At 47.6% G+C, this 24,777-nt stretch overlaps 1 protein-coding gene across 1 annotated transcript; it reads right to left on the bottom strand.

Moving 5' to 3' along the window:
* Positions 1-1,717: 1,717 nt before the first annotated feature.
* On the bottom strand, positions 1,718-24,127 carry CPNE9 (copine family member 9; the record flags this gene model as incomplete). The annotated part of the gene is made up of 20 exons (XM_082848618.1): positions 24,045-24,127; positions 23,475-23,515; positions 23,310-23,356; positions 23,113-23,216; positions 22,628-22,664; positions 22,069-22,145; positions 18,304-18,367; positions 18,084-18,187; positions 17,782-17,886; positions 13,466-13,507; positions 12,624-12,699; positions 12,464-12,517; positions 11,978-12,039; positions 11,198-11,244; positions 10,065-10,246; positions 9,698-9,825; positions 4,918-5,020; positions 4,158-4,215; positions 3,711-3,784; positions 1,718-1,903 (listed from the first exon to the last, which is right to left on the bottom strand). The coding sequence occupies exons 1-20, from the start codon at positions 24,110-24,112 to the stop codon at positions 1,718-1,720; spliced, it is 1,659 nt and encodes a 552-aa protein (XP_082704744.1). The 5' UTR covers positions 24,113-24,127.
* Positions 24,128-24,777: the final 650 nt, after the last annotated feature.

Here is a 24,777-nt window from a genome sequence, read left to right on the forward strand (position 1 = left end):
CCCCAGTAAGGAGAATAGGGGCTGAACGGGGGGTGAAGCGTGGGACTAAACAGAAAAGTGGGCCTCAGAAAAGAAAGGGCGGGGCTTTGGGTGGGCCTGGAACTTGGAGATGGGCTAGGGGGAAAGGATATAGCTGGGAAAAACGATGTGAGGCTGAAGGTAAACGGTGGGGCTTGGAAAAGGTAAAGGGGCAGGGCTGGAGAAAAAGGTGTGAATCTGAAAGTAGCTGCCTGATTGGGGGTGGTGCGGAAGGCTGGTGGGGCGTGAAAGGGGTTGTGTAAGGTAAAATGAGATTCAGATGCTGGAACCCTGTAGGTAGGCGGGGAAATGCTTCATGGCTACGGGTTGCCGGTTGGAAGATAGTGTCAAAACAGAGCTGCGGGCTTCCCTGGTGGCACAGTGGTTGAGAGTCCGCCTGCCGATGCAGGGAACACGGGTTCGTGCACCGGTCCGGGAAGGTCCCACATGCCGCGGAGCGGCTGGGCCCGTGAACCATGGCCGCTGAGCCTGCGCGTCCGGAGCCTGTGCTCCGCAACGGGAGAGGCCACAGCAGTGAGAGGCCCGCGTACCGAAAAATAAAAAAAAATAAACAAAAAAACAGAGCTGCTTTTAATGTCACTGGGCCACTTAGTAGCTATGTGAATTTGGGCAAGTCGTTAAATTCTTCCTCACCTACCTTTACTTATTTGTAAAGCTGAGCTCGACAACTCTGTTGTCAGTTCTTGGGGGCTTCGGAGAACTTGGGGGCCAGGAAGAGTCCACTTGTTAAACAATACTTGTTGCTGAGCCTGTCCAGTTTTGCCATCAACGGCGAGCGTGAAAGATTCTGCCAGGGTTCTGGGGCAAAGCCCAAAGCATCTGGAAACTTCTATTTTATCTTAATACAAACCTTGCAGTTGACCCACTATAAAGTATGTGTTTTCATATACAGTGTCTTCCCCCAAACATCCTTATAAAATTAACACCCCAGGAAGAGGTTTGCTGATTAAGATCTTTGGATCCGGAGTCAAACTGTTGGGTTTTCTACAATAAGTGACTTAACCGCTCTGAGCCTTAGTTTCTTCATGTGTAAAATGGAGATAAAATAGTGCTTACCTCACAGGATTGTTGTGAGGATTGAATAAGATGATACCTGTAAATCACCTAGCATAGTGTCTGACGTGTAGTGAATACTCAAAGAAAATATCAACTCTTTTATTATCCTCACTCAAAAAACTTGGACTAGATGGATTAGAGCAGAGTTATACAGAATCATCTTAAAGCTGACCCCTTTGGAGGTCAAGAACCCCTTTTAGAATCTGATAAAAGCTATGGGCCTCTCCCCTCAGAAAAAATGTACACACATAAAGATTCACTTGTTCCTTAACGTATTTGAAGAACGTCTCAAGTGTTAGATGAATGTGTGTTAGGACGGGGATGAACCCTAGTTGAAACTGTCCTTGCCCCCTCCTTCTCTTGGTGTGGCCCCAGATCCTGGGTCCCTCCCTCCCCAAGACCCATGAGACAGAACTGGAGTAGAGATCAGCTTTATTATTGGCATGAAGGCAGGGAGTGCCAGGCCCTCCTATGGCTGAGGGGGCAGAGGGCTCGACCAGCCAGTACCGATCCTCCAAGCTGGCCTTCCAGTGAGGTCCAGGGTTCCAGGTGCCTCTGGCTTTCAGCAGAAGCAGTGGATGGGCAGGTGAGCAGGCTGCTAGGCTTTGGATAGGTGGGCTATTCAGGGATGCTCTGGAGCTGGCGTCGGCCTGGGGTTGGCAGGGGGTGGAGGGCGAGGCTGGATGTCCCTGGTGCGCATATAGGACAGTAGCTGCTCTGGGATCTCGGCCAGCACGTCCTTGGCTAGTCGGGCCATGCTCAGCACCTGGTTCCCTGACCGGTCGACATAGTCTCGGAATGGGACGAACTGGGACAGGCACAGACAATCAGATGTGGGTGGTGGACAGAAGAGAGGGGAGTGGGGAAGGCAGCAGTAGGGAGGCTTCCTCTTTGACCCCCTAACATCTCTTTCCAAATATCACACTATCTCTCTCCCCGATCTTGAGGAGCTTTCTACATTTGCTTTCTCTCCACCCACTTTTTTTTTCACCTTCTGTTCACCCTCAACCCACTCTAATTTGGCTTCATGTAGTCTACTGAAACTGCTCTCGCTAACGATGTCAACAGCACCATTTTCCCAAATTAGTCCAGAGGGCAATGATTGTCAGCCTCATCTTGCTGACTCCTCTTTAGCTTTCTATTACATTTGACCATAATCTTCCTGAACACTTCCCCCTCTTGACACATTACATTCTTCTAGATTCTCCTACCTTTCTGGATGCCTTTCCCCCCACCCCCAACCCCCAGTCCTCTGGGTCTACCTAATCTCTAAATCTGGTGCCTTCTCTCTCTCAGTTCTCTTCCTGGGTGATTTCATACACTTCTGTGACTTTACAAACTGTTCCCTGGATTAAGAGATACAAACTACTATGTATAAAATAGATAAGCAACAAGGATATATTGTATAACACAGGGAATTATAGCTTTTATCTTGTAATAACGTTTAATGGCGTATAAACTAAAAATACTGAATCACTATGCTGTATACCTGAAACATATTGTAAATCAACTGTACTTCAATTAAAAAAAAAAACCTGTTCCCTGATGACTCCCCAATTTATACATCCATCCCTGACCTCTTTTTTAAGGCCCAGAGCCACATATTTACTTGTCCATATCACATCTCCTTTCATTGGTCTTAGATACCTCAAGCCCAATGTGTTTACAACGGAATTCTAGGCTTGTCTGCCACATCTGCTCCTCCTCCAGCTTTCTCTTTACCAGTAAATGGGATTATCACTCACCCAGTGGCTCAGTATAGAAAACTGAGAATCATCCTTGAAGCCCTGCTCCCTGTCACCATTTAATCAAATCTTCAACTCTTGGAAATTTTTCTTAAATAATCTTTTGAAAATGCTTCTTCTCTCCATCCTTACTGCTTCCATTCCCATCCAAATCCCCTGTACTACTTCAAAGGCTTCCTCATTAACGGGTCTACCTGCCTTCTCTCTTGCCCTGCTATAGTCCACCGTCCTGCAGCATCTCTGCATGTCTTAAAATGCAAGTCTGACCACCCCACTTCTCTACATAAAATCCTTCAAGAGCTTTCCAGTTCTTTTAAAACAAAGCTCTGAGCTTCACCATGACTGGCAAGGCCTTGGCTTCCTCTTCTTCTCACTCCCTGTGATCCTGCCACCCTGGCCTCTTGCCCTCTCCATGATTGGGCAAGTTCTTTTGAGCCTAAGGGCCTTCTCACGTGCTGCTTCTCTACCTGTAATGCTTATACCTCCTTTAGATTTCAGCTCAAATGTCATTCCCTCGTAGTAGCCTTCCCTGACTACCCTACCTAATCAGGTCCCTGTTATAGGCTCTCATTGTGGCATTTGCTGTCCCTCTGGAGCACCTATCACAATCTAATGAGATGTGTGATTATTATTGGTTGCCTCCACTAGAGGGCAGGAGCCTTGGGATCTCCTACACTATGAATCCACGATGGCTGCAGCAACCTGCCTGTTTCTCAAAAAGAGTTTGTTGAATGAATGTAGGTAGGCTGAGAGTGAAGGGAAGAAAGGCAGGTGATTAAGAAGGCAGTAAAGGAGAACAGCTGCTAACTTAGCCTCTCCTTCCCACCGTGCCTTTTGACTCCACGACTTCCTCTCCCGGGTCAGGTCTACCTGAACGATGTCCCGCTCTGCATAGCGTCCCCTAGAGGACACGCGCACGTCATCACCATCCAACTCTTCCATTGCTGTGGAAAAGACACCCCTCAGCTGATTGGCCTTTCCCACACCAACCCATGCTGCCCCCTCCCTCTTAGCTCCCCTTTGGAGTCATCATGAGAATGCCTAATGGTTGTATCAAAGTCCTACAAATATTAGGCATTGTAATGGAGTTATTATTATGCCCTCCCACGCATTCCTTCATCCCAGGAACCCCAGGAGGGAAGTATTTGTATGAACAGCCTCAGTTATGATGAGGAAACAGGTTCAGAGAAGGTCTGTGACTTGGCCAAAGTCCAGCACAGGCATCCATCCTATCTTTTCTATGAGGCAGGCCTGGGTGCCCAGATCCTCCCCTATTTTCCCGTTATTGGTCCCACTCAGGGACACCCCCCATCTTACCCTCAAACATGGCTGGTCCCACACCGACAATAATGATGGACATGGGCAGTGAGGAGGCCTGTGAGGGAAAGAGGGTAAATGGTTGGGGTGAGCAGGCATAACAAGGGAAGTGGCTGTTGGGAGACAATTCTGTGTGTGTGATGTTTCTGCACATCTTACAAGCAGAGGCACTGATTCCCTTTGTGTCAGATTATCTTTTCAAGGATGTCTCCATATGTAACTGCCTTGAAAGATAGTGTCTTCCTACAGAGCAAAGGGCAGGTTTGTTTACTGTCCAGTATAATATCTCGCACTGGAACAAAGGGAAGGCATGCTTACTGCCCATTATAAAAGACTCGGGTTCTCTACACTTAGGGTTTCTGTTCTATAATGCAACCCACTGTGGGTACAGGTGTCATCTGGCCCTCTGCACATTATCTTGTGGGAAGCAGGACTTAGTGAATCAGAGCCAATGCTGATAGTTGAGCTACTGCTATTGCTGGGAATAGCAAAGTCCTTTGCTTTTTTTGGCCACGCTGCATGGCATGTGGGATCTTAGTTCCCCAACCAGGGATCGAACCCATACCCCCTGCAGTGGAAGCACAGAGTCTTAACCACTGGACCACCAGGGAAGTCCCAAAGTCCTTTGCTTTTGTGTCTGCTGCCAGCATCCATGAAACTGGCAGGTTGACTTGTTAGCTTGTGTGTAGGGTAAAATCTCAACCCCTTCACGGTTATTAACAGTGACCCCTCCCTTCCAAGCCCTCCTCCTCAGACTCACACTGACAATGGCCTCCTTGGTCTGTGTCATGTCAGAGATGACCCCATCAGTGATGATGAGCAGAACATAGTACTGAGAACCATCAGAGATCTTGGCTGCAGCCCTGGGTGAGAGGCCAAGATCAGAATTCAGCTGAAAGCCCAGAGTTCAAAGGAATGTCCTGTCCCTAAAACTTCCACAGCCAGCACGTAAGCAGTGGTCAAGGACTGGGGCTTCTGAAGCTCATGCTCCTTCCCCAGACCTGGCTGCCTGCCCCACCTACCATCCCTCCAGTTACATTTATAGAACACTCACTATAGCAGGTACTGTGTTTCGGCACTGGAGGTACACAGTGAGAAAAAACAAATCCATCCCAGTCCCCTTGAGAGGGGATGCTGATCTAAGAATCACAGAAATAGCTATAGAATTGCACTTGTGATGAGAGTTGGGATAGAAAGAGACACTGCTATGACAGTGTCCTGTAGGGATCTTGACATGGCCCAGGTCAGTGAAAGCTTCTTTAAGGAAACAGTGTTTGAGGATAAAGGAGAGGAGGAAGGAGAAGAGGCTAAGTGAAGGGGGAGAATTATTCCAGGTAGAAGGAACAGCATGGACAAAGGCCCCATAATGGGACTGGAGGAATCCTACCCTTTCTGGAGCCCAGAAAGAGAAGGAAGCAGAGTGGACCATGTGACTGAAATGAGGTGGGGCCCAAACCACACAGGGCTTTGTTGGCCCTGGAAAGATGTTGGTATTTATACAAGAACAAGACCAAAGACTGAAGGCCTCCTTTCTTCCCTCTCTCACCCATTTCTCCTCTCTCCCTTCTCCCCTCTGCTGACCACATCCCATTGCCTAGGCTTCTGGGTCCTCAGCCAGTCTAACAGCTGCTCCCAGAGCTCCTTTCCCTTCTCTCACTATCAGTCTTTGAATCCAAGATTTTTTGATCTGAAAAGGACTTCAGAAGTCATTAACTCTAGTCCCCTTATTTTACACATAAGAAAAACGAGACCTCAGAGAGCACAAAGGCCGTGGCAGACCTGGTCTCTTGACTTCCAGTGTTGGGCCCTGTGTGGATTGGAAAGGATGGAGTTGCACTCTCCAGTAAGGTAGGCTCTATTGAAATTTATATTAATTAAGTTAAATAAAATTCAACATTCAGTTCCTTGTTCCCCCTAGCAACTTTTCAAGTGCTCACTATCTGTATGTGCCTGGTAGCTACCATATAGGACATCACAGATACAGAACATTTCCATCATTGCAGAGTTCTGTTGGACAGTGCTGGTATTTAAGCTTGATATAAAGAAGGAGGAAAACGTGGTGAGAGTGGAGAATTCAAATAGCTCCGGTTCATTTTGCCCAGGGCCCAGGGTGGGAGTGGGCCATGATCCGTTCCTGAATCCTGGCTGCAGCCTCCTCATAGGCTTGGGCTGGTACTGTTTCCTGTCACTCACTCATTTCGCAAATAATCATTGCACACCTGCTATGTGTCAGGCCAGGCACCAAGTTTGGTGCTGAGCATGCAGCAGAGAATTGGACATTGTCCTGCGGGGTGATGGATGCTTTCACCACTAAGATGCAGTGAGGTTAGGGCTTTGAGGACATGACATCTAACCCAAGACCTGAAAAATGAGTAGGAGTTAGCCAGGTGGAGGTGGAGGTGGGGTGGGGGGAGGAGGGGAGGGTAAAGGGAAAGTGTTCCAGAGAGAAGGAATAGCACGTACAAACCAAGAGAGTGTGTTCTAGGGGGTGCACGTGGGGCCACAGAAGAGAGATGAGGCTGGAGCAGTGGGCAATGGCCCCCTCATGAAGGGATTTGTGAGCCAGGGCATTGGGGGGCATGGAAGGGCGTTGGGCACGGGAGGTACATCTTTGGCTCCCTGCCGATGCCTGGCATTCCCAAGGCCATTTAGACCTGGAGCTGGGTGACTGGCTGGGGAAGGCCAGTCTGTGCCCCACCTGGCTGTGGGGTGGGAAACGACAAAGAGTCGTCTGTGATCATCAAAATCACAGCCGCACTCTTGACATACGTGATCTAATTTAATCCCCACCACCATTCTATGAGGTAGGCACATTTTTATTCCAATTTTTAAAATGAGAAAAGTGAAGTTCAGAGACATTAAGTAGCATCCCCAAGGGGTGGTGCAGCTGGGGTCCAAGCCCACGCTTGAACATCTGAACCTAAAGCCTGAGCTCTTGATTCCTCCAGTCTTCCTTCCAGCCTGCTCTCTGGATACTCCTCCGTACACACTGCACATTCTGCTCATTCTGTTCACTGTTTACCGAGCTCACCCTTCATACCTCTGTGCTTTTCACATGTCGTTCCTGCTGCCAGGCCTGCTCTGTGCATCTTCCTCTGATAAAGTCCAGTTTGCCCTCTGCACCCAGCCAAGCAGTCAGTCCCCTCTGTGACTAGACTGCCTTGGGTCTCTCAGACTCTCCTTCTCCCTCTGCCTTCTAGGATGCCACCCACCAAGACGGGCTGTCTGCCCTTCCAAATGGGTTCTCACATCCCTGAGGGTACCAGCATGTGTACCAAGGGGAACCCAAGGTCACAGGATACCGGAGGCACTCATTATACTATATAATTTGGTGGATAAAGCTAGATGACTCTAAGTACACTTAAAACACCTTCCCCCCCCACAAATTATAGCAAACATGGACACAATATCAGAAGAATGTAAATTTGCATGCATTTTAAAGATAAAATATGGGGATTTCAAAGACATTTTCAGCTTGGCTGCTTTCAGTTGTGCCCCCAGTTTCCCCTAGGGGAAGCGGTTGTTTGCCTTTGCCAACAGGCAACTTGCTGGAAAAGTCTGGGAAGCTCCAGCCTACAGAAGGTAATGATTTGTTTATATTTCTGTCTCCTGCACCGAGGCAGGAGATCTCAAGGGCTGAGCCTAGATCTGATTCATCTGTGAGTCTCTAGTGCCCCAGCAGAGAACTGAGCACACACAGATGCCCTTAGGATAGTAATAATGATAATAATAGTACCAGTAATAGCTAACACCTATAGCACTTACAATGTGGCAGGCACTGTTCTCAGTGCTTGACAAATATTAATTTAGTTAGTCCTCACAACAGCTCTATGATACTATTATCCCCATGTACGGCTGAGGAAACAGGCATAGAGAGGTTAACAGTCTTGCCCAAAGTGACACAGCTAGTAAGTGGTAGAGTGGGTGTAACTTAGCTAGTCTAGCCCCATAGCCCACATTCATGCTACATTCTCCTTTATGGAATGTTGACTGACTGACTGAATGAATGAGTGAACTTGCCCAAGATAATATTTAAGAAGTCTGTTTAATAACAACAAAAAAATGTGCTCAGGTTCCATTATTAAGTGAAAAACTCAGTAGTGAAATATTACATGTAATTTGACTGCCATTATGGTTGCATAAGGAAGACTGTCAATAACTATATATACATCCACATTCCCATGGGCCATATTCTGGGTGATTTCTTATTTAATTTCTCCATCCTTGAAATTTTCTACAGCAATGTTATGTTACTTTTGTAATTAAAGAAACTATTATCTCACTACGAATTAAAAAATAACTAATCTTTATTAGAGAAAAGGCAAGTCTCTGGACATATAAATCTCCCTGAAATCCTTCAACTTTTCTTCTCTTTGTTTCATCTTTTTACTTTCAAGTTTTCTGAGGTACTTTGTTTTCGATGGGTCTCTTCTATTTAGCATACTACGGTTTACTTATTATTTTTTTATTCAATCAGAAAAACTTTAGGTTCACTGACATATGTTTGGTTTTAGTTGTCATTTTATTTTATCTGCATTTAAGAAAATCATTTGTTACATGAGCTGGATTTTCTTTGCATTGTGTTTTTGTTCTGAAAATTTGGAGTTACTCTTTTGTTTTTAGAAGTTACTCTTCTATAGTTTAATCTGCAACTTAAGCTCATTTTAATCTACCATGAGCACTTACTATGGGCCACACACTGTGCTAATCCTTCTTTTTTTTTTTTAAAGAGTTTGTAATTTCTTTTTTTTAAATTAATTTTATTTATATTTATTTTTGGCTGCGTTGGGTCTTCGTTGCTGTGCATGGGCTTTCTCTAGTTGTGGCGAGCAGGGACTACTCTTCGTTGCAGTGCACGGGCTTCTCGTTGCGGTGGCTTCTCTTGTTGTGGAGCACAGGCTCTAGGCGCGTGGGCTACAGTAGTTGTGGCTCACGGGCTCTAGACCTCACGCTCAGTAGTTGTGGCGAATGGGCTTAGTTGCTCTGCGGCATGTGGGATCTTCCCGGACCAGGGCTTGAACCCGTGTCCCCTGCATTGGCAGGCGGATTCTTAACCACTGGGCCCCAGGGAAGTCCTAATCATTCTTATATTGTTATCTAATTTTAAATTTCCAATAACCCTATAAAGAAGGTACTACGGTTATCCATTATTACACCTATTTACAGGGATGAAATGGAGGCTTAGAGAAGCTAAGTTGCTTCAGGTCACATGGTTAGTGAGTGGTAGACCTGGGATCACTCCCAGGTCTGATGCCCAAACCTGTGCCTTACCCACTGTTCTGTAGGCCCTTCTCTCTTCCCCAAACTTAAGGCCTGGGTTGTTGTTCCCAGGGAGTGGGGTTGGGGTAGTTTGTTGACACCCTTTCTACCTCAGAGTAAGGCATTATGTAACCTCTTTATAACAGAGCCTGGCCAACACTGAAAATTTCACCTTCTCCCCAGAGCCCAAATTCACCCAAGAGTGGTCCTAACTATTCTTGGGAAGTCAGTTCACTGTCTGGGTCCCCTTAATTTCCCCCAGCCCCACCCAGTTTCCTTACCTGGCCACCAGGTTGATGACAGGGGCGAAGTAGGTGGGCCCGTAGAGCTGCACTGTGCGCAGGCTCTGGAAGTAGCTCTCCAACACGCCCTCAATGCCCACACAGTTGGGGTCCTCATCATTGTTGTTCTGTCAGGGAAGATGCCCTGCTGGGCTGATCCTAGCTCACTCTTTCCTTCTTGCATCGCTGTCTCTCAGAGTCCCCTCCAAACTCTAACCCTGCCCCCTCCCTGCTCTGCCACCTTCTCCTAGCTCCTCCTGCTACTTGGCAGGTCCTTCACCCTTAGAAGAGACATAAGCAGAAGAATTTGTCAACTTGGGTGGGCCAGATGCCAGGGCATGGAGTCTAGGTTCTGGCCATACCATACCAGGGGGAACTGGTGGGAGATCCGTCCCTCGGGAGGCAGCTTGGCCCCAAAGCCGTAAGCTGGGAACAGCTTGTCACTGTCATAGTCCTGGATGATTTCTCCCACTGCCTTGAGGGCCATGGCATAGGCGCTGAGCTGATAAGGACTCATGTAGTGCAGGGAGGTGGGCTGCAGGGGATTCCCTATAGGGAAACAGGAGACCCACCTCATAGTCATCTTGATGATCTATTAGTTCACCTGCCTATCATTGTATGCATCCATCCACCTATCCATTCATCCACTCTTTACCCATGTACTCCCTCATTATTTTACGCAGTCATCCAAATGTTCATTTATCCATCTATCCATCCACCAACCCCTGTATGTATCCATCAGTTCATCCACATACTCATACATCCATTCACCCATCCACTGGCCATAAATCCATCTTTCAGTCTACCTATTCATCTCCATCTGTCCGCTTCTCCATTCTCTTATCCAGCTATCCACCCACCTAACCATCCATCCATCTATCCATCCATTCACTTGTTCACCTGCTATTTCTCTTTCTTTCCCATCCATCCATATAGCCATATTCTTTCATCCATCTATCCATCTCTATCCATCCCTATCCATCCCATTCATTCACCTGCCTGTCTATCCTCATATGGATACATTCACCTGTCCACTCATCCATTTCCCCAATTTAAACATCTGAGCATTTGTCCACCCACATACCAGTTCATGCATCTACCTGTCTAACCCACTGTACTCACTCATTACCCATTTGCCCCCTCTGTTTATAAATCTATCTACCCACCCAGTCATCCACCCATTTACCTATTCATCTCTCATTACACTCCTATTCCCTCCCATCCATTCATTTACTCATCTGCTTCTCAAGCTATGTAGACCTATCTATCCTTTCAACTTTCTTTGATCCATTTACCCACTTATTTTTCTGTACCCTCTCCTACCATTACATCCAGTAATCTCCTCACGACACTCCTGCCCCAGTATGAGCCTGACTGGGCCTTGCCTCAAGCCTGGGCTTTCTGGGTAGCTTAACTCTTATTCCCAGGTTGGAATCCAGGCCAATCCCTAGTGACTTCTTTAGAATTCCTCCGTACCCCATTCCCCCATCCATGCCTCACCATTGGAAGCTGTGAAGTCAATGGCTACTGTGAAGTTCAGCTGCGTCCTATTGGGGAAATAGATGGATTGAGAAGTGAGGGACTAATAACTTACTATACCGGGATTTCTCAAACACTAGTGTGCATATGAGCCACCTGGGAATCATGTTAAAATGCAAATTCTGAACTGGATGGTCTGGGTGGAGCCTGAGATTCTGCATTTCTAACAAACTCCCAAGTGAGGCAGATGCTGCGGGCGCACTGAACACACTTTGGGTGGCAGAATTAAATGCCTGCTGCATGACATAATGTGCGCGATGGAATTTAATTTAACCCTTACTATCGTCCTGAAGTAGTACTTAACAGCTCCATTTTACACTGGAGAAAAGTGAGGTTTAGAGAAGACAAGTACCTTTCTGAGGTCAGCCTGTGTCCCCTAAACCAAGCAGGATGTCCCCTACAGCCTGCTTATCGTTTCCCTCTTTCTTGGCTTCTCCCTCTTGCCTGGACATATCTTCTGCCTGGGCCCCAGTAAGGTTACTGGGGACACCTTTGAAAACCACTGGTCTGTCATCTTCCCAGGGCGGGCTGGAAGATTGGGTTGAAAGGCAGCCCCATGGAGAGAACTAAGATGGGCGGCACTCTGCACTTTATAAAGCACTTTGTAGTCTGCCAAGTGTTTTAAAGTTTATCCTCATGATCTCTTTGGACCCTGACCATTAATGAATAGTAAAACTGAGGCTCAGAACTGGGAGTAACTCATTGCTGGGCTTTCAGCCAAAAGCTTGGCCTGTGACTCACCCTCCCTTGATGTAATCGACAAAAGTGAATTCAGAGTCCACAGAAAAGGAAAGCAGCGTCACCTGCGGGACAGAAGAGGTAGCCCTGCTACTTTGGAAAGTGTAGTCAGGGTAGAAAAAGGGAAAGAGGCACTTGATTTCACCCCCTATCCCACCCTGTCCAATTTCTGAAAGGGCAAAAAGGGGAAGCTGTCAGAAACATTTGGATTTCCAAAAATATATTAAATTGGGAAATATAACTTAGGTTTTCCCCCAAAATCTGCAAAAGAGTAAATTTCAAAACAATTTCCTTAGGTGAGAGAAAAAAAAATTAAAAACAAAACACAACAAAAACTTAAATGGTGCCACCTTGTATCCAACATTACTATATCCAAGTAATCTGTGCCAACAGCTTTCCCATACCCTCAACATTTGCCATGTCATGCTATGTCAGTGGGGATAGAGACAGAAGGATCCAGGGAGGGACAGGGCTCTAGGGAGTACTCACAGTTCCCGAGTTGACATATTTCTTCTTCTTACATTTCTTCCGAGGGTTAAGTACCTAAGTGAAGAAGTTAACAGTGATGGAGGGAAACAGGACGGGAACCACAGACTGAGCACACCAGGATGGAGGGCCTGGGCAACCTGGGCAGGGCTGGAGCTCTCACCTCATACACTGTGAACTGGTTCTGGGCCTTACTCAGCTCTCTGTAGCTGGTGGTAAACTCACCGATGAAGTCGTGACTGCAATGAGACCAGAGGTGGGTAAGCAACAACTGCTGGTGGTTTGGAGACATCTCTGAAACCAGTCTTTTTTTTTTTTATTTAAATAAACCATTAGAGTACTGGGAGGTAATCTCATTAGTTTTATTTTTTAAAATTTATTATTATTTTTAAATTGATTTATTTTTTGGCTGCATTGGGTCTTTGTTGCTGCTCGTGGCTTTCTCTAGCTGCAGCGAGCGGGGCTACTCTTCGTTGTGGTGTGCAGGCTTCTCATCGCGGTGGTGTCTCTTCTTGTGGAGCTCAAGCTCTAGGCGTGTGGGCTTCAGTAGTTGTGGTGGGCGGGCTCAGTAGTTGTGGCTCGTGGGCTCTAGAGCGCAGGCTCAATAGTTGTGGCGCACGGGCTTAGTTGCTCCACGGCATGTGGGATCTTCGTGGATCAGGGCTCGAACCCGTGTCCCCTGCATTGGCAGGTGGATTCTTAACCACTGCACCACCAGGGAAGCCTGAAACCAGTCTTTTATTTCCACTATCTGTGCCTCTACTTGGGCTGCAGGGCACTGGGGCTTGGGCTAGAAGAGGGACCAAGCTAAGGGGAAGAGAAGGGAAGAGACAGTGTACCAGAGAGACAACTGAGGGCATCAGTTGTACCCAAGGTCTTGGCATCTGTCATCAACCTTTCTGGCTCCCAAGGCTACTTTGGGGTTCCTAGTGAATGTACTACATATTTCAGGGAACTGTTTGTGTTAATTATAGGAGAGGGCAGTACTATGTGGAGCAGTGCTACCTTCCATCCCGGTCCCAGTCGTACACATCAATCTTCACTGTTCTGAAATGCAGGAGATAAACGTAGGCTGGGTGTGTATGATAAATCTGAGACACCCCCACCCACTTAACTATACATAAATCATCTTCCAATCCACCCATCTGTCCTTCTATCAAACGTCCTCCTATCCCTCCTATCCATTCATCAGTCCATGCACATACCCAACTATCTACTGCCACTACCACTATTACTACTACTGCTGATATTTATACTGCTGTTACTATACTTTACTCTTGACTTTTTTTTTTTTTTTTGGCTGTACCACATAGCTTGCGGGATCTTATTTCCCCAACCAGGGATTGAACCCAGGCCCTCCGCAGTGAAAGGGCAGAGTCCTAACCACTGGACCGCCAGGGAATTCCCTACAACTTATTGAGTCTTACAATATTCCAGGTATTGTTCTCAGCACTTTCACAGACTAATTTAATTTAACAATCATTCTATAAAGTAAGAACTATTGAGATAGCCTCATCCACCAGAGGGCAGACAGCAGAAACAAGAAGGACTACAATCCTGCAGCCTGCAGAACGAAAACCACAATCACAGAAAGACAGACAAGATGAAAAGGCAGAGGACTACGTCCCAGATGAAGGAACAAGATAAAACCCCAGAAAAACAACTAAATGAAGCGGAGATAGGCAACCTTCCAGAAAAAGAATTCAGAATAATGATAGTGAAGATGATCGAGGACCTTGGAAAAAGAATGGAGGCAAAGATCAAGAATATGCAAGAAATGTTTAACAAAAATTTAGAAGAATTAAAGAACAAACAAACAGAAATGAACAATACAATAACGAAAATGAAAACTACACTAGAAGGAATCAATAGCAGAATAACTGAGGCAGAAGAACGCCTAAGTGACCTGGAAGACAGAATGGTGGAATTCACTGCTGTGGAACAGAATAAAGAAAAAAGAATGAAAAGAAATGAAGACAGCCTAAGAGACCTCTGGGACAACATTAAACACAACAACATTCGCATGATAGGGGTCCCAGAAGGAGAAGAGAGAGAGAGAAAGGACCCGAGAAAATATCTGAAGAGATTATAGTCGAAAACTTCCCTAACATGGGAAAGGAAATAGCCACCCAAGTCCAGGAAGCACAGAGAGTCCCAGGCAGGATAAACCCAAGGAGAAACACGCTGAGACACATAGTAATCAAATTGACAAAAATTAAAGAAGAAGAAAACTTATTGAAAGCAACAAGGGAAAAATGACAAATAACATACAAGAGAACTCCCATAAGGTTAACAGCTGATTTCTCAGCAGAAACTCTACAAGCCAGAAGTGAGTGGCATGATATATTTAAAGTGATGAAAGGGAAGAACCTACAACCAAGATTATTCTACCTGGCAAGGATGTCATTCAGATTTGATGGAGAAATCAAAAGCTTTACAGACAAGCAAAAGCTAAGATAATTCAGCACCACCAATCCAGCTCTACAACAAATGCTAAAGGAACTTCTCTAAGTGGGAAACACAAGAGAAGAAAAGGACCTACAAAAACAAACCCAAAACAATTAAGAAAATGGTAATAGGAACATACATATCTATAATTACCTTAAACGAGAATGGATTAAATGCTCCAACCAAAAGACACAGACTGGCTGAATGGATACAATAACAAGACCCGTATATATGCTGTCTACAGAAGACACACTTCAGACCTAGGGACACATACAGACTAAAAGTGAGGGGATGGAAAAAGATGTTCCATGCAATGGAAATCAAAAGAAAGCTGGAGTAGCAATACTCCTATCAGATAAAATAGACTTTAAAATAAAGAATGTTACAAGAGACAAGGAAGGACACTACATAATGATCAAGGGATCAATCCAAGAAGAAGATATAACTATTCTAAATATATATGCACCCAACACAGGAACACCTCCATACATAAGGCAAATGCTAACAGCTATAAAAGAGGAAATCAACAGTAACACAATAATAGTGGGGGAATTTAACACCTCACTTACACCAATGGACAGATCATCCAAACAGAAAATTAATAAGGAAACACAAGCTTTAAATGACACAATAGACCAGACAGATTTAATTGATATTTATAGGACATTCCATCCGAAAACAGCAGATTACACTTTCTTCTCAAGTGCACACAAAACATCCTCCAGGATAGACCACATCTTGGGTCACAAATCAAGCCTTGGTGAATTTAAGAAAATTGAAATCACATCAAGCATCTTTTCCAACCACAGTGCTATGAGATTAGAAATCAATTACAGGGAAAAAAACAAAAAACACAAACACATGGAGGCTAAACAATATGCTACTAAATAACCAAGAGATCACTGAAGAAATCAAAGAGGAAATCAAAAAATACCTAGAGACAAATGACAATGAAAACACGACAACCCAAAACCTATGGGATGCAGCAAAGCAGTTCTCAGAGGGAAGTTTATAGCCATACAGTCCTACCTCAAGAAACAAGAAAAATCTCAAATTAACAATCTGACCTTACACCTAAAGGAACTAGAGGAAGAAGAACAAACAAAACCCAAAGTTAGTAGAAGGAAAGAAATCATAAAGATCAGAGCAGAAATAAATGAAATAGAAACAATAGCAAAGATCAATAAAACTAAAAGCTGGTTCATTGAGAAGATAAACAAAATTGATAAACCTTTAGCCAGACTCATCAAGAAAAAGAGGGAGAGGACTCAAATCAATAAAATTAGAAATGAAAAAGGAGAAGTTACAATGGACCCTGCAGAAATACAAGGCATCCTAGGAGACTACTACAAGCAACTATATGCCAATAAAATGGACAACCCGGAAGAAATGGACAAATTCTTAGAAAGGTATAACCTTCCAAGACTGAACCAGTAAGAAACAGAAAATATGAACAGACCAATCACAAGTAAGGAAATTAAAACTGTGACTAAAAATCTTCCAACAAACAAAAGTCCAGGACCAGATGGCTTCACAGGTGAATTCTATCAAACATTTAGAGAACAGCTAACACCCATCCTTCTCAAACTCTTCCAAAAATTTGCAGAGGAAGGAACATTCCCAAACTCATTCTATGAGGCCACCATCACCCAGATACCAAAACCAGACAAAGATACTACAAGAAAAGAAAACTACAGGCCAATATCACTGATGAATATAGATGCAAAAATCCTCAACAAAATACTAGTAAACAGAATCCAACAACACATTAAAAGGATCATACACCATGATCAAGTGGGATTTATCCCAGGGATGCAAGGATTCTTCAATATACGCAGATCAATAAATGTGATACACCATATTAACAAACTGAAGAAGAAAAACCATATGGTCATCTCAATAGATGCAGAAAAGCTTTTGACAAAATCCAACACCCATTTATGATAAAAACTCTCCAGAAAGTGGGCATAGAGGGAAGCTACCTCAACATAGTAAAGGCCATATATGACAAAACCATGGCAAACATCATTCTCAATGGTGAAAAACTGAAAGCATTTCCTCTATCAAGAAGGATTCATCTATCCAACCAAACATCCAGCCATCTGACATTTGTCCATCTGATCATCCATTCTTCTACATAACCATCCACTTATATGCCCATCCATCCTTCTACCCACTCACCTATCTTCATACTGCCCATTTGTTAGATCATATGGTCAGCCTATCCATCTACTTTACACTCATCCACCAACTAATTCATCCACTAATCCATCCATTCCCTCTGCTATCCATTCATGTGTCTATCCATCAATCTACCTGTCGTTCCACCTGTTTATGCTCCTGCTTTTTCAGTCATCCCTCTGCCTCTCCAACCAACTCACCAATCTCTCATATACCCATTCATCCTCTCACACATTTAGTCATCCACCCATTAATCCACCCATCATCTGTCCATCCACTAATCCACCCATCAGTCCACTCATCCATTCATCTGCTATCCATTCATCCATCTCCCCCTCTACCCACCCACCAGTCCTCTTATACACCCATCCACATACCCATCTAGTCATTCACCAGTTTATCTATTCATCTGACCACCCATCCATGTATCTGCTCACTCATTTGTTCATTTGCCCTTTCATTCATCCATCCATCCATCCATCCATCCATCCATCCATCCATCCATCCACCCACCTATTCATCCATGTGGCTATCCGTCTGATTCCCCATGCACCCATCTCCATGTCCAAAACTCTGTCTCACTGAGTAGGATCCTCCAACACTATTATGACCGTTCTACCTTCATTCTTGGGCCCAGGAACCCCACTCTCACGCCCTTGTCCCCTTACTCCTTAGCTTATGCTGAAGCAGACCTGTCATAGTCTCCATTGCACAATACCCGCACAGGGATGCTGAAGGGCTGCCACACAGGATTCAGCGTGTTTTTCACAACCTCCGTCTTGTGGCAGATGGTGAACCTGGAGAGGACAGGAGGATTGGAACCTGCCTTTGGGGTAGGACTGAGCCCAGAGACAGGGCCTGATACTCTTGGAGATTCAAGCACATATCAGGCACTGCCTTGAGTGGATTCTGGGCTCAGGTCCCGGTAGAGTCTAAGATGTCCCAGCCTAAGAGCCCTAATGGGCCCATGGTCACAGTGGGGGCAGTGACTCACGTGCCATCCTCATTGCTCCTATAGAACACAAGGAAGGGGTCTGATTTCCCAAAGAAGTCCTTCTTGTCCAGCTTGTTTGCACACAGCTGCATGGTGGCAATATCCTATGGATGAAATTGGGCTATTGACACTCAAATTGCTCACAAACTCAGACAGCCCACTACAGGGAGTTTGGGGAGAGAAGAGAGCCTCCTGGGTCTAGTATGTGGCCCTTACTGACCCGACAATTGCTAAGCTCCTCTGCGGTCAGCAATATGGTCCCACACTTCTTGCCTGGTACACCCCTGGAAGCAGAAAAAGCCTCTTTGTGAGGGGAGAGGGGAGAGTAGGAAACAAGAATTGGGGTGGCCAATCTGGGATTGGGTAGGTCAGGGGATCCAATCTGTCATTGACTGACAGTCCCGAGTATGTCCACCTCTGTCCTAGGTGGCTTCTGGTGGGGAAAGACCTGACTTTGACTAGGGAAGATTTCTAGTCTGGAAGGAAGGGGTTAACCTAGCCTACGTGGACATATCATAATGGTAGCATAGGAAAGACATAGGATTTAGAGTTCTGGGCAAGTTATTTTCCCTTTCTTTGGGCCCTGGTTTTCTCTTTATGTAATGGGAATCTTGCCCACCTCTCAGGGTTGTGAAGAGATCAGAATGAATGCCTGGAAGGAAAAGCAGTTGGTAAGCTTGGTAGATATGAAGGTGGTTCTCTTTCTCAAAGCAGACTCTTCATCTATGATACACCAGACACTGTTCTAGGTATGAATTGGCCAGTTGGCACTTTCCAGCTCTGCTAGACCCTGCCTTCAGGGAGCTTCCAGGGGAAGGTGGGATGTCAAAGCCAATAGGCAAGTAGAGCATGATGTAGCAATCCTAACGAGGGAGAGGGATTTCTATCCAGATCTGGGGCAAAAGGGCTGGTTTGTTAGGTCAAAGATGCTGTGCTTTCTGAAGACTGTGAAGAGTGAGATCAAAAAGTCCAGGGCAGCCTTATCTTCTTCTGACCCAAGAAGGGACACTTCCATGTGCCATGTGCATACCAGGATACCCATCCCCAGCTTGCCTTGGGTCTCCAAGCAGTCAGGGACCCTGTTGATATGGGCCTGCAAACCCTAACCCCCGTGGGATGCAAAAGTGTGGTAGAGAGGAAGCTAGGTTAGGAGTATTCTCAGTTCAAGTTTTGACTCCAGCTTGCTATGTGGTTTTCCCCATCTTTAAAATGAGAATTTGAACCATTCCTTTGGCTCCTTTGATCTCTGACTCTCTGTGCTTTAAAAAGACAGAGTGTAATGGGTACAGGGACTCTTCACCTGCACGTTCAGAACCGAGTCGCTGATCCTACTGCCTTCTCACTATTCTTTGCTTCCTTAATGTTCTCCCTCATCTCATCACCCAGTGCGAATTCCAGTCATTCTGGACTATAATAATCACTCCCTTGCATCCTACTTCTTTTCCCTTACCCTCTCTCACTTCTATATACTTATCTGGCAGAACCACAGCCCTAGTTAAATCCAATTCTCTGCCTAACCTGTATTACACCTGTGCAACTGAATATGGCCAGAGGAAAACACACATTCATGCTAATTGCTTTCATTTTAAATGTGTGACCACAAACCTCAAGAGGGTCCTTAATCATACCGTACACCCCGAGTCCCTTCACATTTCCAGTTCCGCGAGATGGCAGTTTCGCTCTTCCTCCTCCCTCCTCAACCCGCAAGCCTCCTCCTCCATCCTCACTCTCAGCCAATGACCTTGTTTCCTACCTCACTGACAAAACTGAAGCAACCAGAGGAGAATGTCCACAGACCCACCACACACCTACCCTGCCTCCAGTATCTTCTCCAACACGAGGCCTTCCTACCGTTGCTATAAATGACTATCCATGTGCCTATTTACCCCTCCACTGTGTGCTACTTTCCACACCCTCCCTCTTGCCTGCACAGGGACGTCACTCTAGCAACTCTCCCCCCCCCCTTTTTTTTTCTCTTTTGGCCACGCCACACGTTATGTGGGATCTTACTTCCTCAACCAGGGATTGAACCCACACCCGCTACATTGGAAGCGTGGAGTCTTAACCACTGGACCGCCAGGGAAGTCCCTCCCCTCTTTTTATTATGTCAAATTTTCAGTTTCTACTGGATCATTCCCATTAGCATACAAATGTGGTATAATTTTTCTCATGTTAAAATATTACAAACCTATTCTTGCTCGCACTTCCCTCTCCAGCCACCCCTCCTTTTCTCTTCTCCTCTTTGCAGCAAAACCGCTTGAAAGATTCCTAATTCCCATTCCTCTCTTCCATTCTCTTCTAAACCTTCCCAACCAGGCTGTCACTCCCATCTCTCCTTCAAAACTCTGCTTGTCAGCGTCACCGGCGACCTCCATCTGGCTAAACCCAACGGCCAGTTCCCGATCCTCACCTTACTTGACCTGCAGCAGCATTTGACATGGTTGGCCACTCTCTTGTCCTTGATAAACATCCTTCACTTTGCTGCCGGGACAGCACCACCTGCTTTCGGTTACCCTCCCATTTCACTAATGATCCTTCTCAGCCTCCCTTTCTAGCTCCAATTCGTGGAGTCCTTGATCTTCCCTCTCTCCTCGCTCCCTTAGTGATCTCATCTAATCTCATGTCCTTAAAGAGCACCTAAGATTCACGTTTCTTATTGCCTATTTGACATGTCCACTCAGATGTCTAATAAAAATTATGAATTTCAACAGGTCAGACTGAACTCCTGGTTGACTTCCTCCCACAGCTTACTCCTCCCTCACTTTTTTTAAAAAAAATATCATCGTTTATGGCAACTCCATCTTTCCATTTGTTCAGGCCAAAGACCTTGGTATCATCCTTGTCTCCTCTTATCCTCTCACATCCATATGCGATCTGTCAGGAACCTGTTGGCTCCACCTTCAAGATACATCCAGAATCTGACCAATTCTCCCCTCCTTCACTGCTAGCACCGTGGATTACTTCTACCTTTGTCCACCCAAGGTTTAGTCTCAACCCGGCAGCATCCTTTGAAAGCAAGTCAGATCATATCAATCCTCTGCTCAGAACCCTCCAGTGACTTCCAACTCAGAGTAAAAACTAAAGTCCTTACAGTGGCTACAAGGCTCTAACTGTCAATGCTCCAAACTCACCTTCTCCTTTCTTCCCCCTGCTCACGCACTTCCACCCACACTGGCCTCCTTGCTGCTCTTTGAACACATCAGACTTCTGCACTGGCAGTTTCCTCTGCCTGGAACATTCCTCCTCCAGATATCTGCACAGCGCACTCCCTTACTTCCTTCAGGTCACTGCTCTGAAGTTACCTCTCTAGGAGGCCTACTCAAGCATTCTGTTGAACACTGCAACACCTACCCACCCAGCATTTCCAGTCCTCCTAATTCTGCTCTACTTTGTCTTTATTCCTCAATATTTAATGTCTTCTAATATATTATGTAATTTATGTATTTATTATGCCAGTTTTGTACTGTTTTTCTCCCCCTTCTGTTATATAAGCTCCCTGAGGGCAGGAACCTCTGTTTTGTTCACCACTGCAACCCAAGCCCCTTGAACAGTGGCTGACATAGAGTGAGTATATGCCCAGTAGTGTCTGTGGAATGGATAAATCCCTGGTGCCTAGCACAGGGTATAGCATACAAAACAAGCTAATAAATATTTAGTGAGCGAATGTAATGTAAATTCCAGAGAACTTGATTTAGTGAGGAAAGCTTCCTGGAGGAGAAAGGCTTGGAAGTGGACCTTAAAGGTTGAATCAGACTTAGAAAAAAGAATGAAAAGGGTGAGGAAAGAGAGAGACAGAAGATCCGTCAGGCCTGAGACTGACTTGAGCAAAGCCCTGGAGGTTGGATTTTCCCAGGAGGGTGATGGAAGCCACTGAAGGCCCCTGACCAGGGGAATCCCAGCCTCCATCAGTACAGGGTCGGCTGTGTCTTTAGGAGGAGCATTTGGAGGCCCACCCTTCCCCCGCTCCCCTTCAGGTTCAGCTCACGTGAGGGGTCGCTCTACTCGGCTGCCCTGGCCTCCGATCACCTCTCCCAGGGCCAGGAACGCTTGTCCCAGGAAATCCTGCGCCGGGATACAGAGTCAGCGGGGCGAGGACCGGCTGGCGGCGCAGAGTCCCAGCCCAGCCCTGGTGACGCTGCTGCACTGACCACGGCGACTGTAGGCAGCGGTACCACGCGGCCGGCGCTTTAAAGGAGGCGCGGCGTCCCCAGGAAAGCTGCCCTTCTTGGTCCTGCCATCACTTTAAGCCAAGATACCATCCCACCCCTCGCCTTTCACACACCACACATGTCGCCCCCGCCCAGCCCCGTTCAGCCTCACCTTCTGAGGGTCCCAGCAACAGTCGAGAAGGAAGAGTAGCAGTGAGTAAGAGGCACAGGCGGGAAACCGAGGCAGGAGCAGGAGAGGAGGGCAGGGAGGGCAGGTTCGGGGCCGAAGAAGGTCGAGTCGGGTTTGAGGGGGAGGAGGGTTCTAAGGAGGGTCGTTTAACACACACTGAGCGCCGCCTGTGTGCCCAGCCAGCCCGTGAGTGAACGGTCGCTCACCGGTTTGGAGATGTTGGTTCTGGAGTCGACGTTGTACCTGGGAAGAGAGTGGGACCAACATGGGGCGGGGCTGGTGGGAGAGCCTGGGAAAGGAGTCGGATTTCGAGTCCAGGTTAAAATTGTGGGTGGAAGGAGGGGCAGCCTTGCACCCGAATTCAACCTGGACTTCCTTTGGGCAGGAGTCGGCGTCATTGTGAGTCAGACCCGGGGCGAGGCCAAGTTCGGGGTCTGCTGGGGGCAGGATCACGTCAGAGGTAGGGCTTGGGAAGGGGCGGAGGGTTGGATCTGACCTAAGGGCAGGGCCAACCTAGACTTGTGGGCGGAGCTAAGGCTGAGCCGAGCCCTTCAGAGTGCCACAGAACCGGGCTTGGGGGTGGAGCCAGGCCGGGGTGGGGGGTGGGGCCCGCGTGGGGGCGGAGCCAGCCGGAATTTCGGGCGGATCGAGGTCGGGGGGCGGTCCAAGCCAGATCCGGGGCGGGGCTCACACATCGAAGCGCAGGTTTTGCTTTTCCTCGAAGAAGTAGTCGAGGACGAATTTGCGCACGAAGTCTGGGTTCAGCGTGTTGTCGATCACCTCGGTCCGTCCGAACTGAATGGAGAGCGGAGAGTCAGCGCGAGGCCTGTAAGGGGGCAGGTGATTCCCAGGGGCGGCTCCGGACTGGCCAAGGGTTCTAGGACTTACCTCCCGCCACTCTTGGCTGGCCCGGCTCTGCGTGTAGAGCACCACCACTGCAGGCGGGAGCGGGGGCGGGGAGGGAAGGACTTCAGGTCGGCCCGCACCCCCTCCCCGCCCCTCAGTCTTTCCCGGACCCCAAGTTCCCTCCCTCCTGGCCCTGGTGCCGCCTACTGGGGTCGGACTTGGAGAAGGTGTCGAGGTCCAGCAGGTTCCTAGAGAAAGGGACAGACAGACGGACACGGGGTGGATCATTCTGGAGCCCATCGCCTCGAACCTACCCAAAGATGGGCACCTGGGGAGGCACGGGGCTCACATCACACTCCCCTCCCCCGTTACTACCTCCGGCTTGGGGGTGTAGGGGCGGGGGTGGGGGGGCCCGCGTTATCAGCACCCTGGACAACACCGGAAATCTCCGCCCAAGAACCGTTTCTCTGCGGACTGGACTGCCTCCAAGGGCCCAGGAAAGAGGGCTAGCCCCCAGAACTTTGCCCTCCTGCGGCGCAGATCCTACTGGACCCCCGAGACCCGTGCCTTGAAGCCGCAGGCTGAGCCCTCTTTTGTGGTTGGAGCTGTTCCAGGAAACCCCCTTTCCCAGTCCGCTAGCGACTCCCCTGAGTCTGCAGCCGCGATTTTCCTTCCCGAATGCTGCTTCCCCAGCGGTCTAGCCCCTCTCCGCGTTGAGCCCCGGAGCTGGGTGGTGCTGGGGCAATGCCTAAGCCCTCCCCAGCGTGGCCCGCTCACCGGCAGGACACGGTAATTTCAATCTTGGTGGCCGGGACGCTGCGCTCAGAGGCTCCGCTGAGCGACATGGCTGGTCGGCTAGCCGGAGCTGCGGCAGGCTGCGAGACGGGGGCCGCCGGAGCTGCTAGGGGCGGCGGCGGGGTCGGCCCATGTGCCGCCGCGGCGCTGGCGGCGGAGGCTGCACTCCCTCCAGCCCTGCGCGCACTCTTGCTGCTCGCGCCTTCACTGTGGCCGGCGGCGCAGCGGCTCCAGATGGCAACACAGCCCCGCCCGGCCCTGCGGGTGGCCCCCACCCCATTGGAGCAGCCTCGAGCAGGCCAAGAACCTTACACAGATTCGAACTCCAACCCACAAGGTGGGAGAGTCCTCCCAGCGCGTTTCCCCGGGGCCAAACCCAGTGCCCCCCCCCCCATCCCCGCGAGCTGTCCCCGAAGCTGAAGGGTTCCAGATACCTGGTGGGCGTTGGGGTCGATTCCTCTTCTTGAGCCGCTCGCTCAATCTGCTTCTCCTTCCCACTCCCGTCCTCCCTCCCTCAGTCTCTGAAGAGTTACACATTTGCGTGACCTTGGGCAAGTTACTTAACGTCTCTGTGGCTCAGTCAGTTCATTAGGAGAATGGCCATTAATAGCACCTATTCGGGGTGTTGTAAAATTTCATCGAGAATAATCCACAGAAAGGATTTAGCACAGGGGATTGTACACAGTAAATACTCAAGAAATGTTCACCGGCATTA

Source organism: Leucopleurus acutus (assembly GCF_964270905.1).
Source record: "Leucopleurus acutus genome assembly, chromosome: 10".
In the NCBI taxonomy this organism is placed as follows: Eukaryota; Metazoa; Chordata; class Mammalia; order Artiodactyla; family Delphinidae; genus Leucopleurus; species Leucopleurus acutus.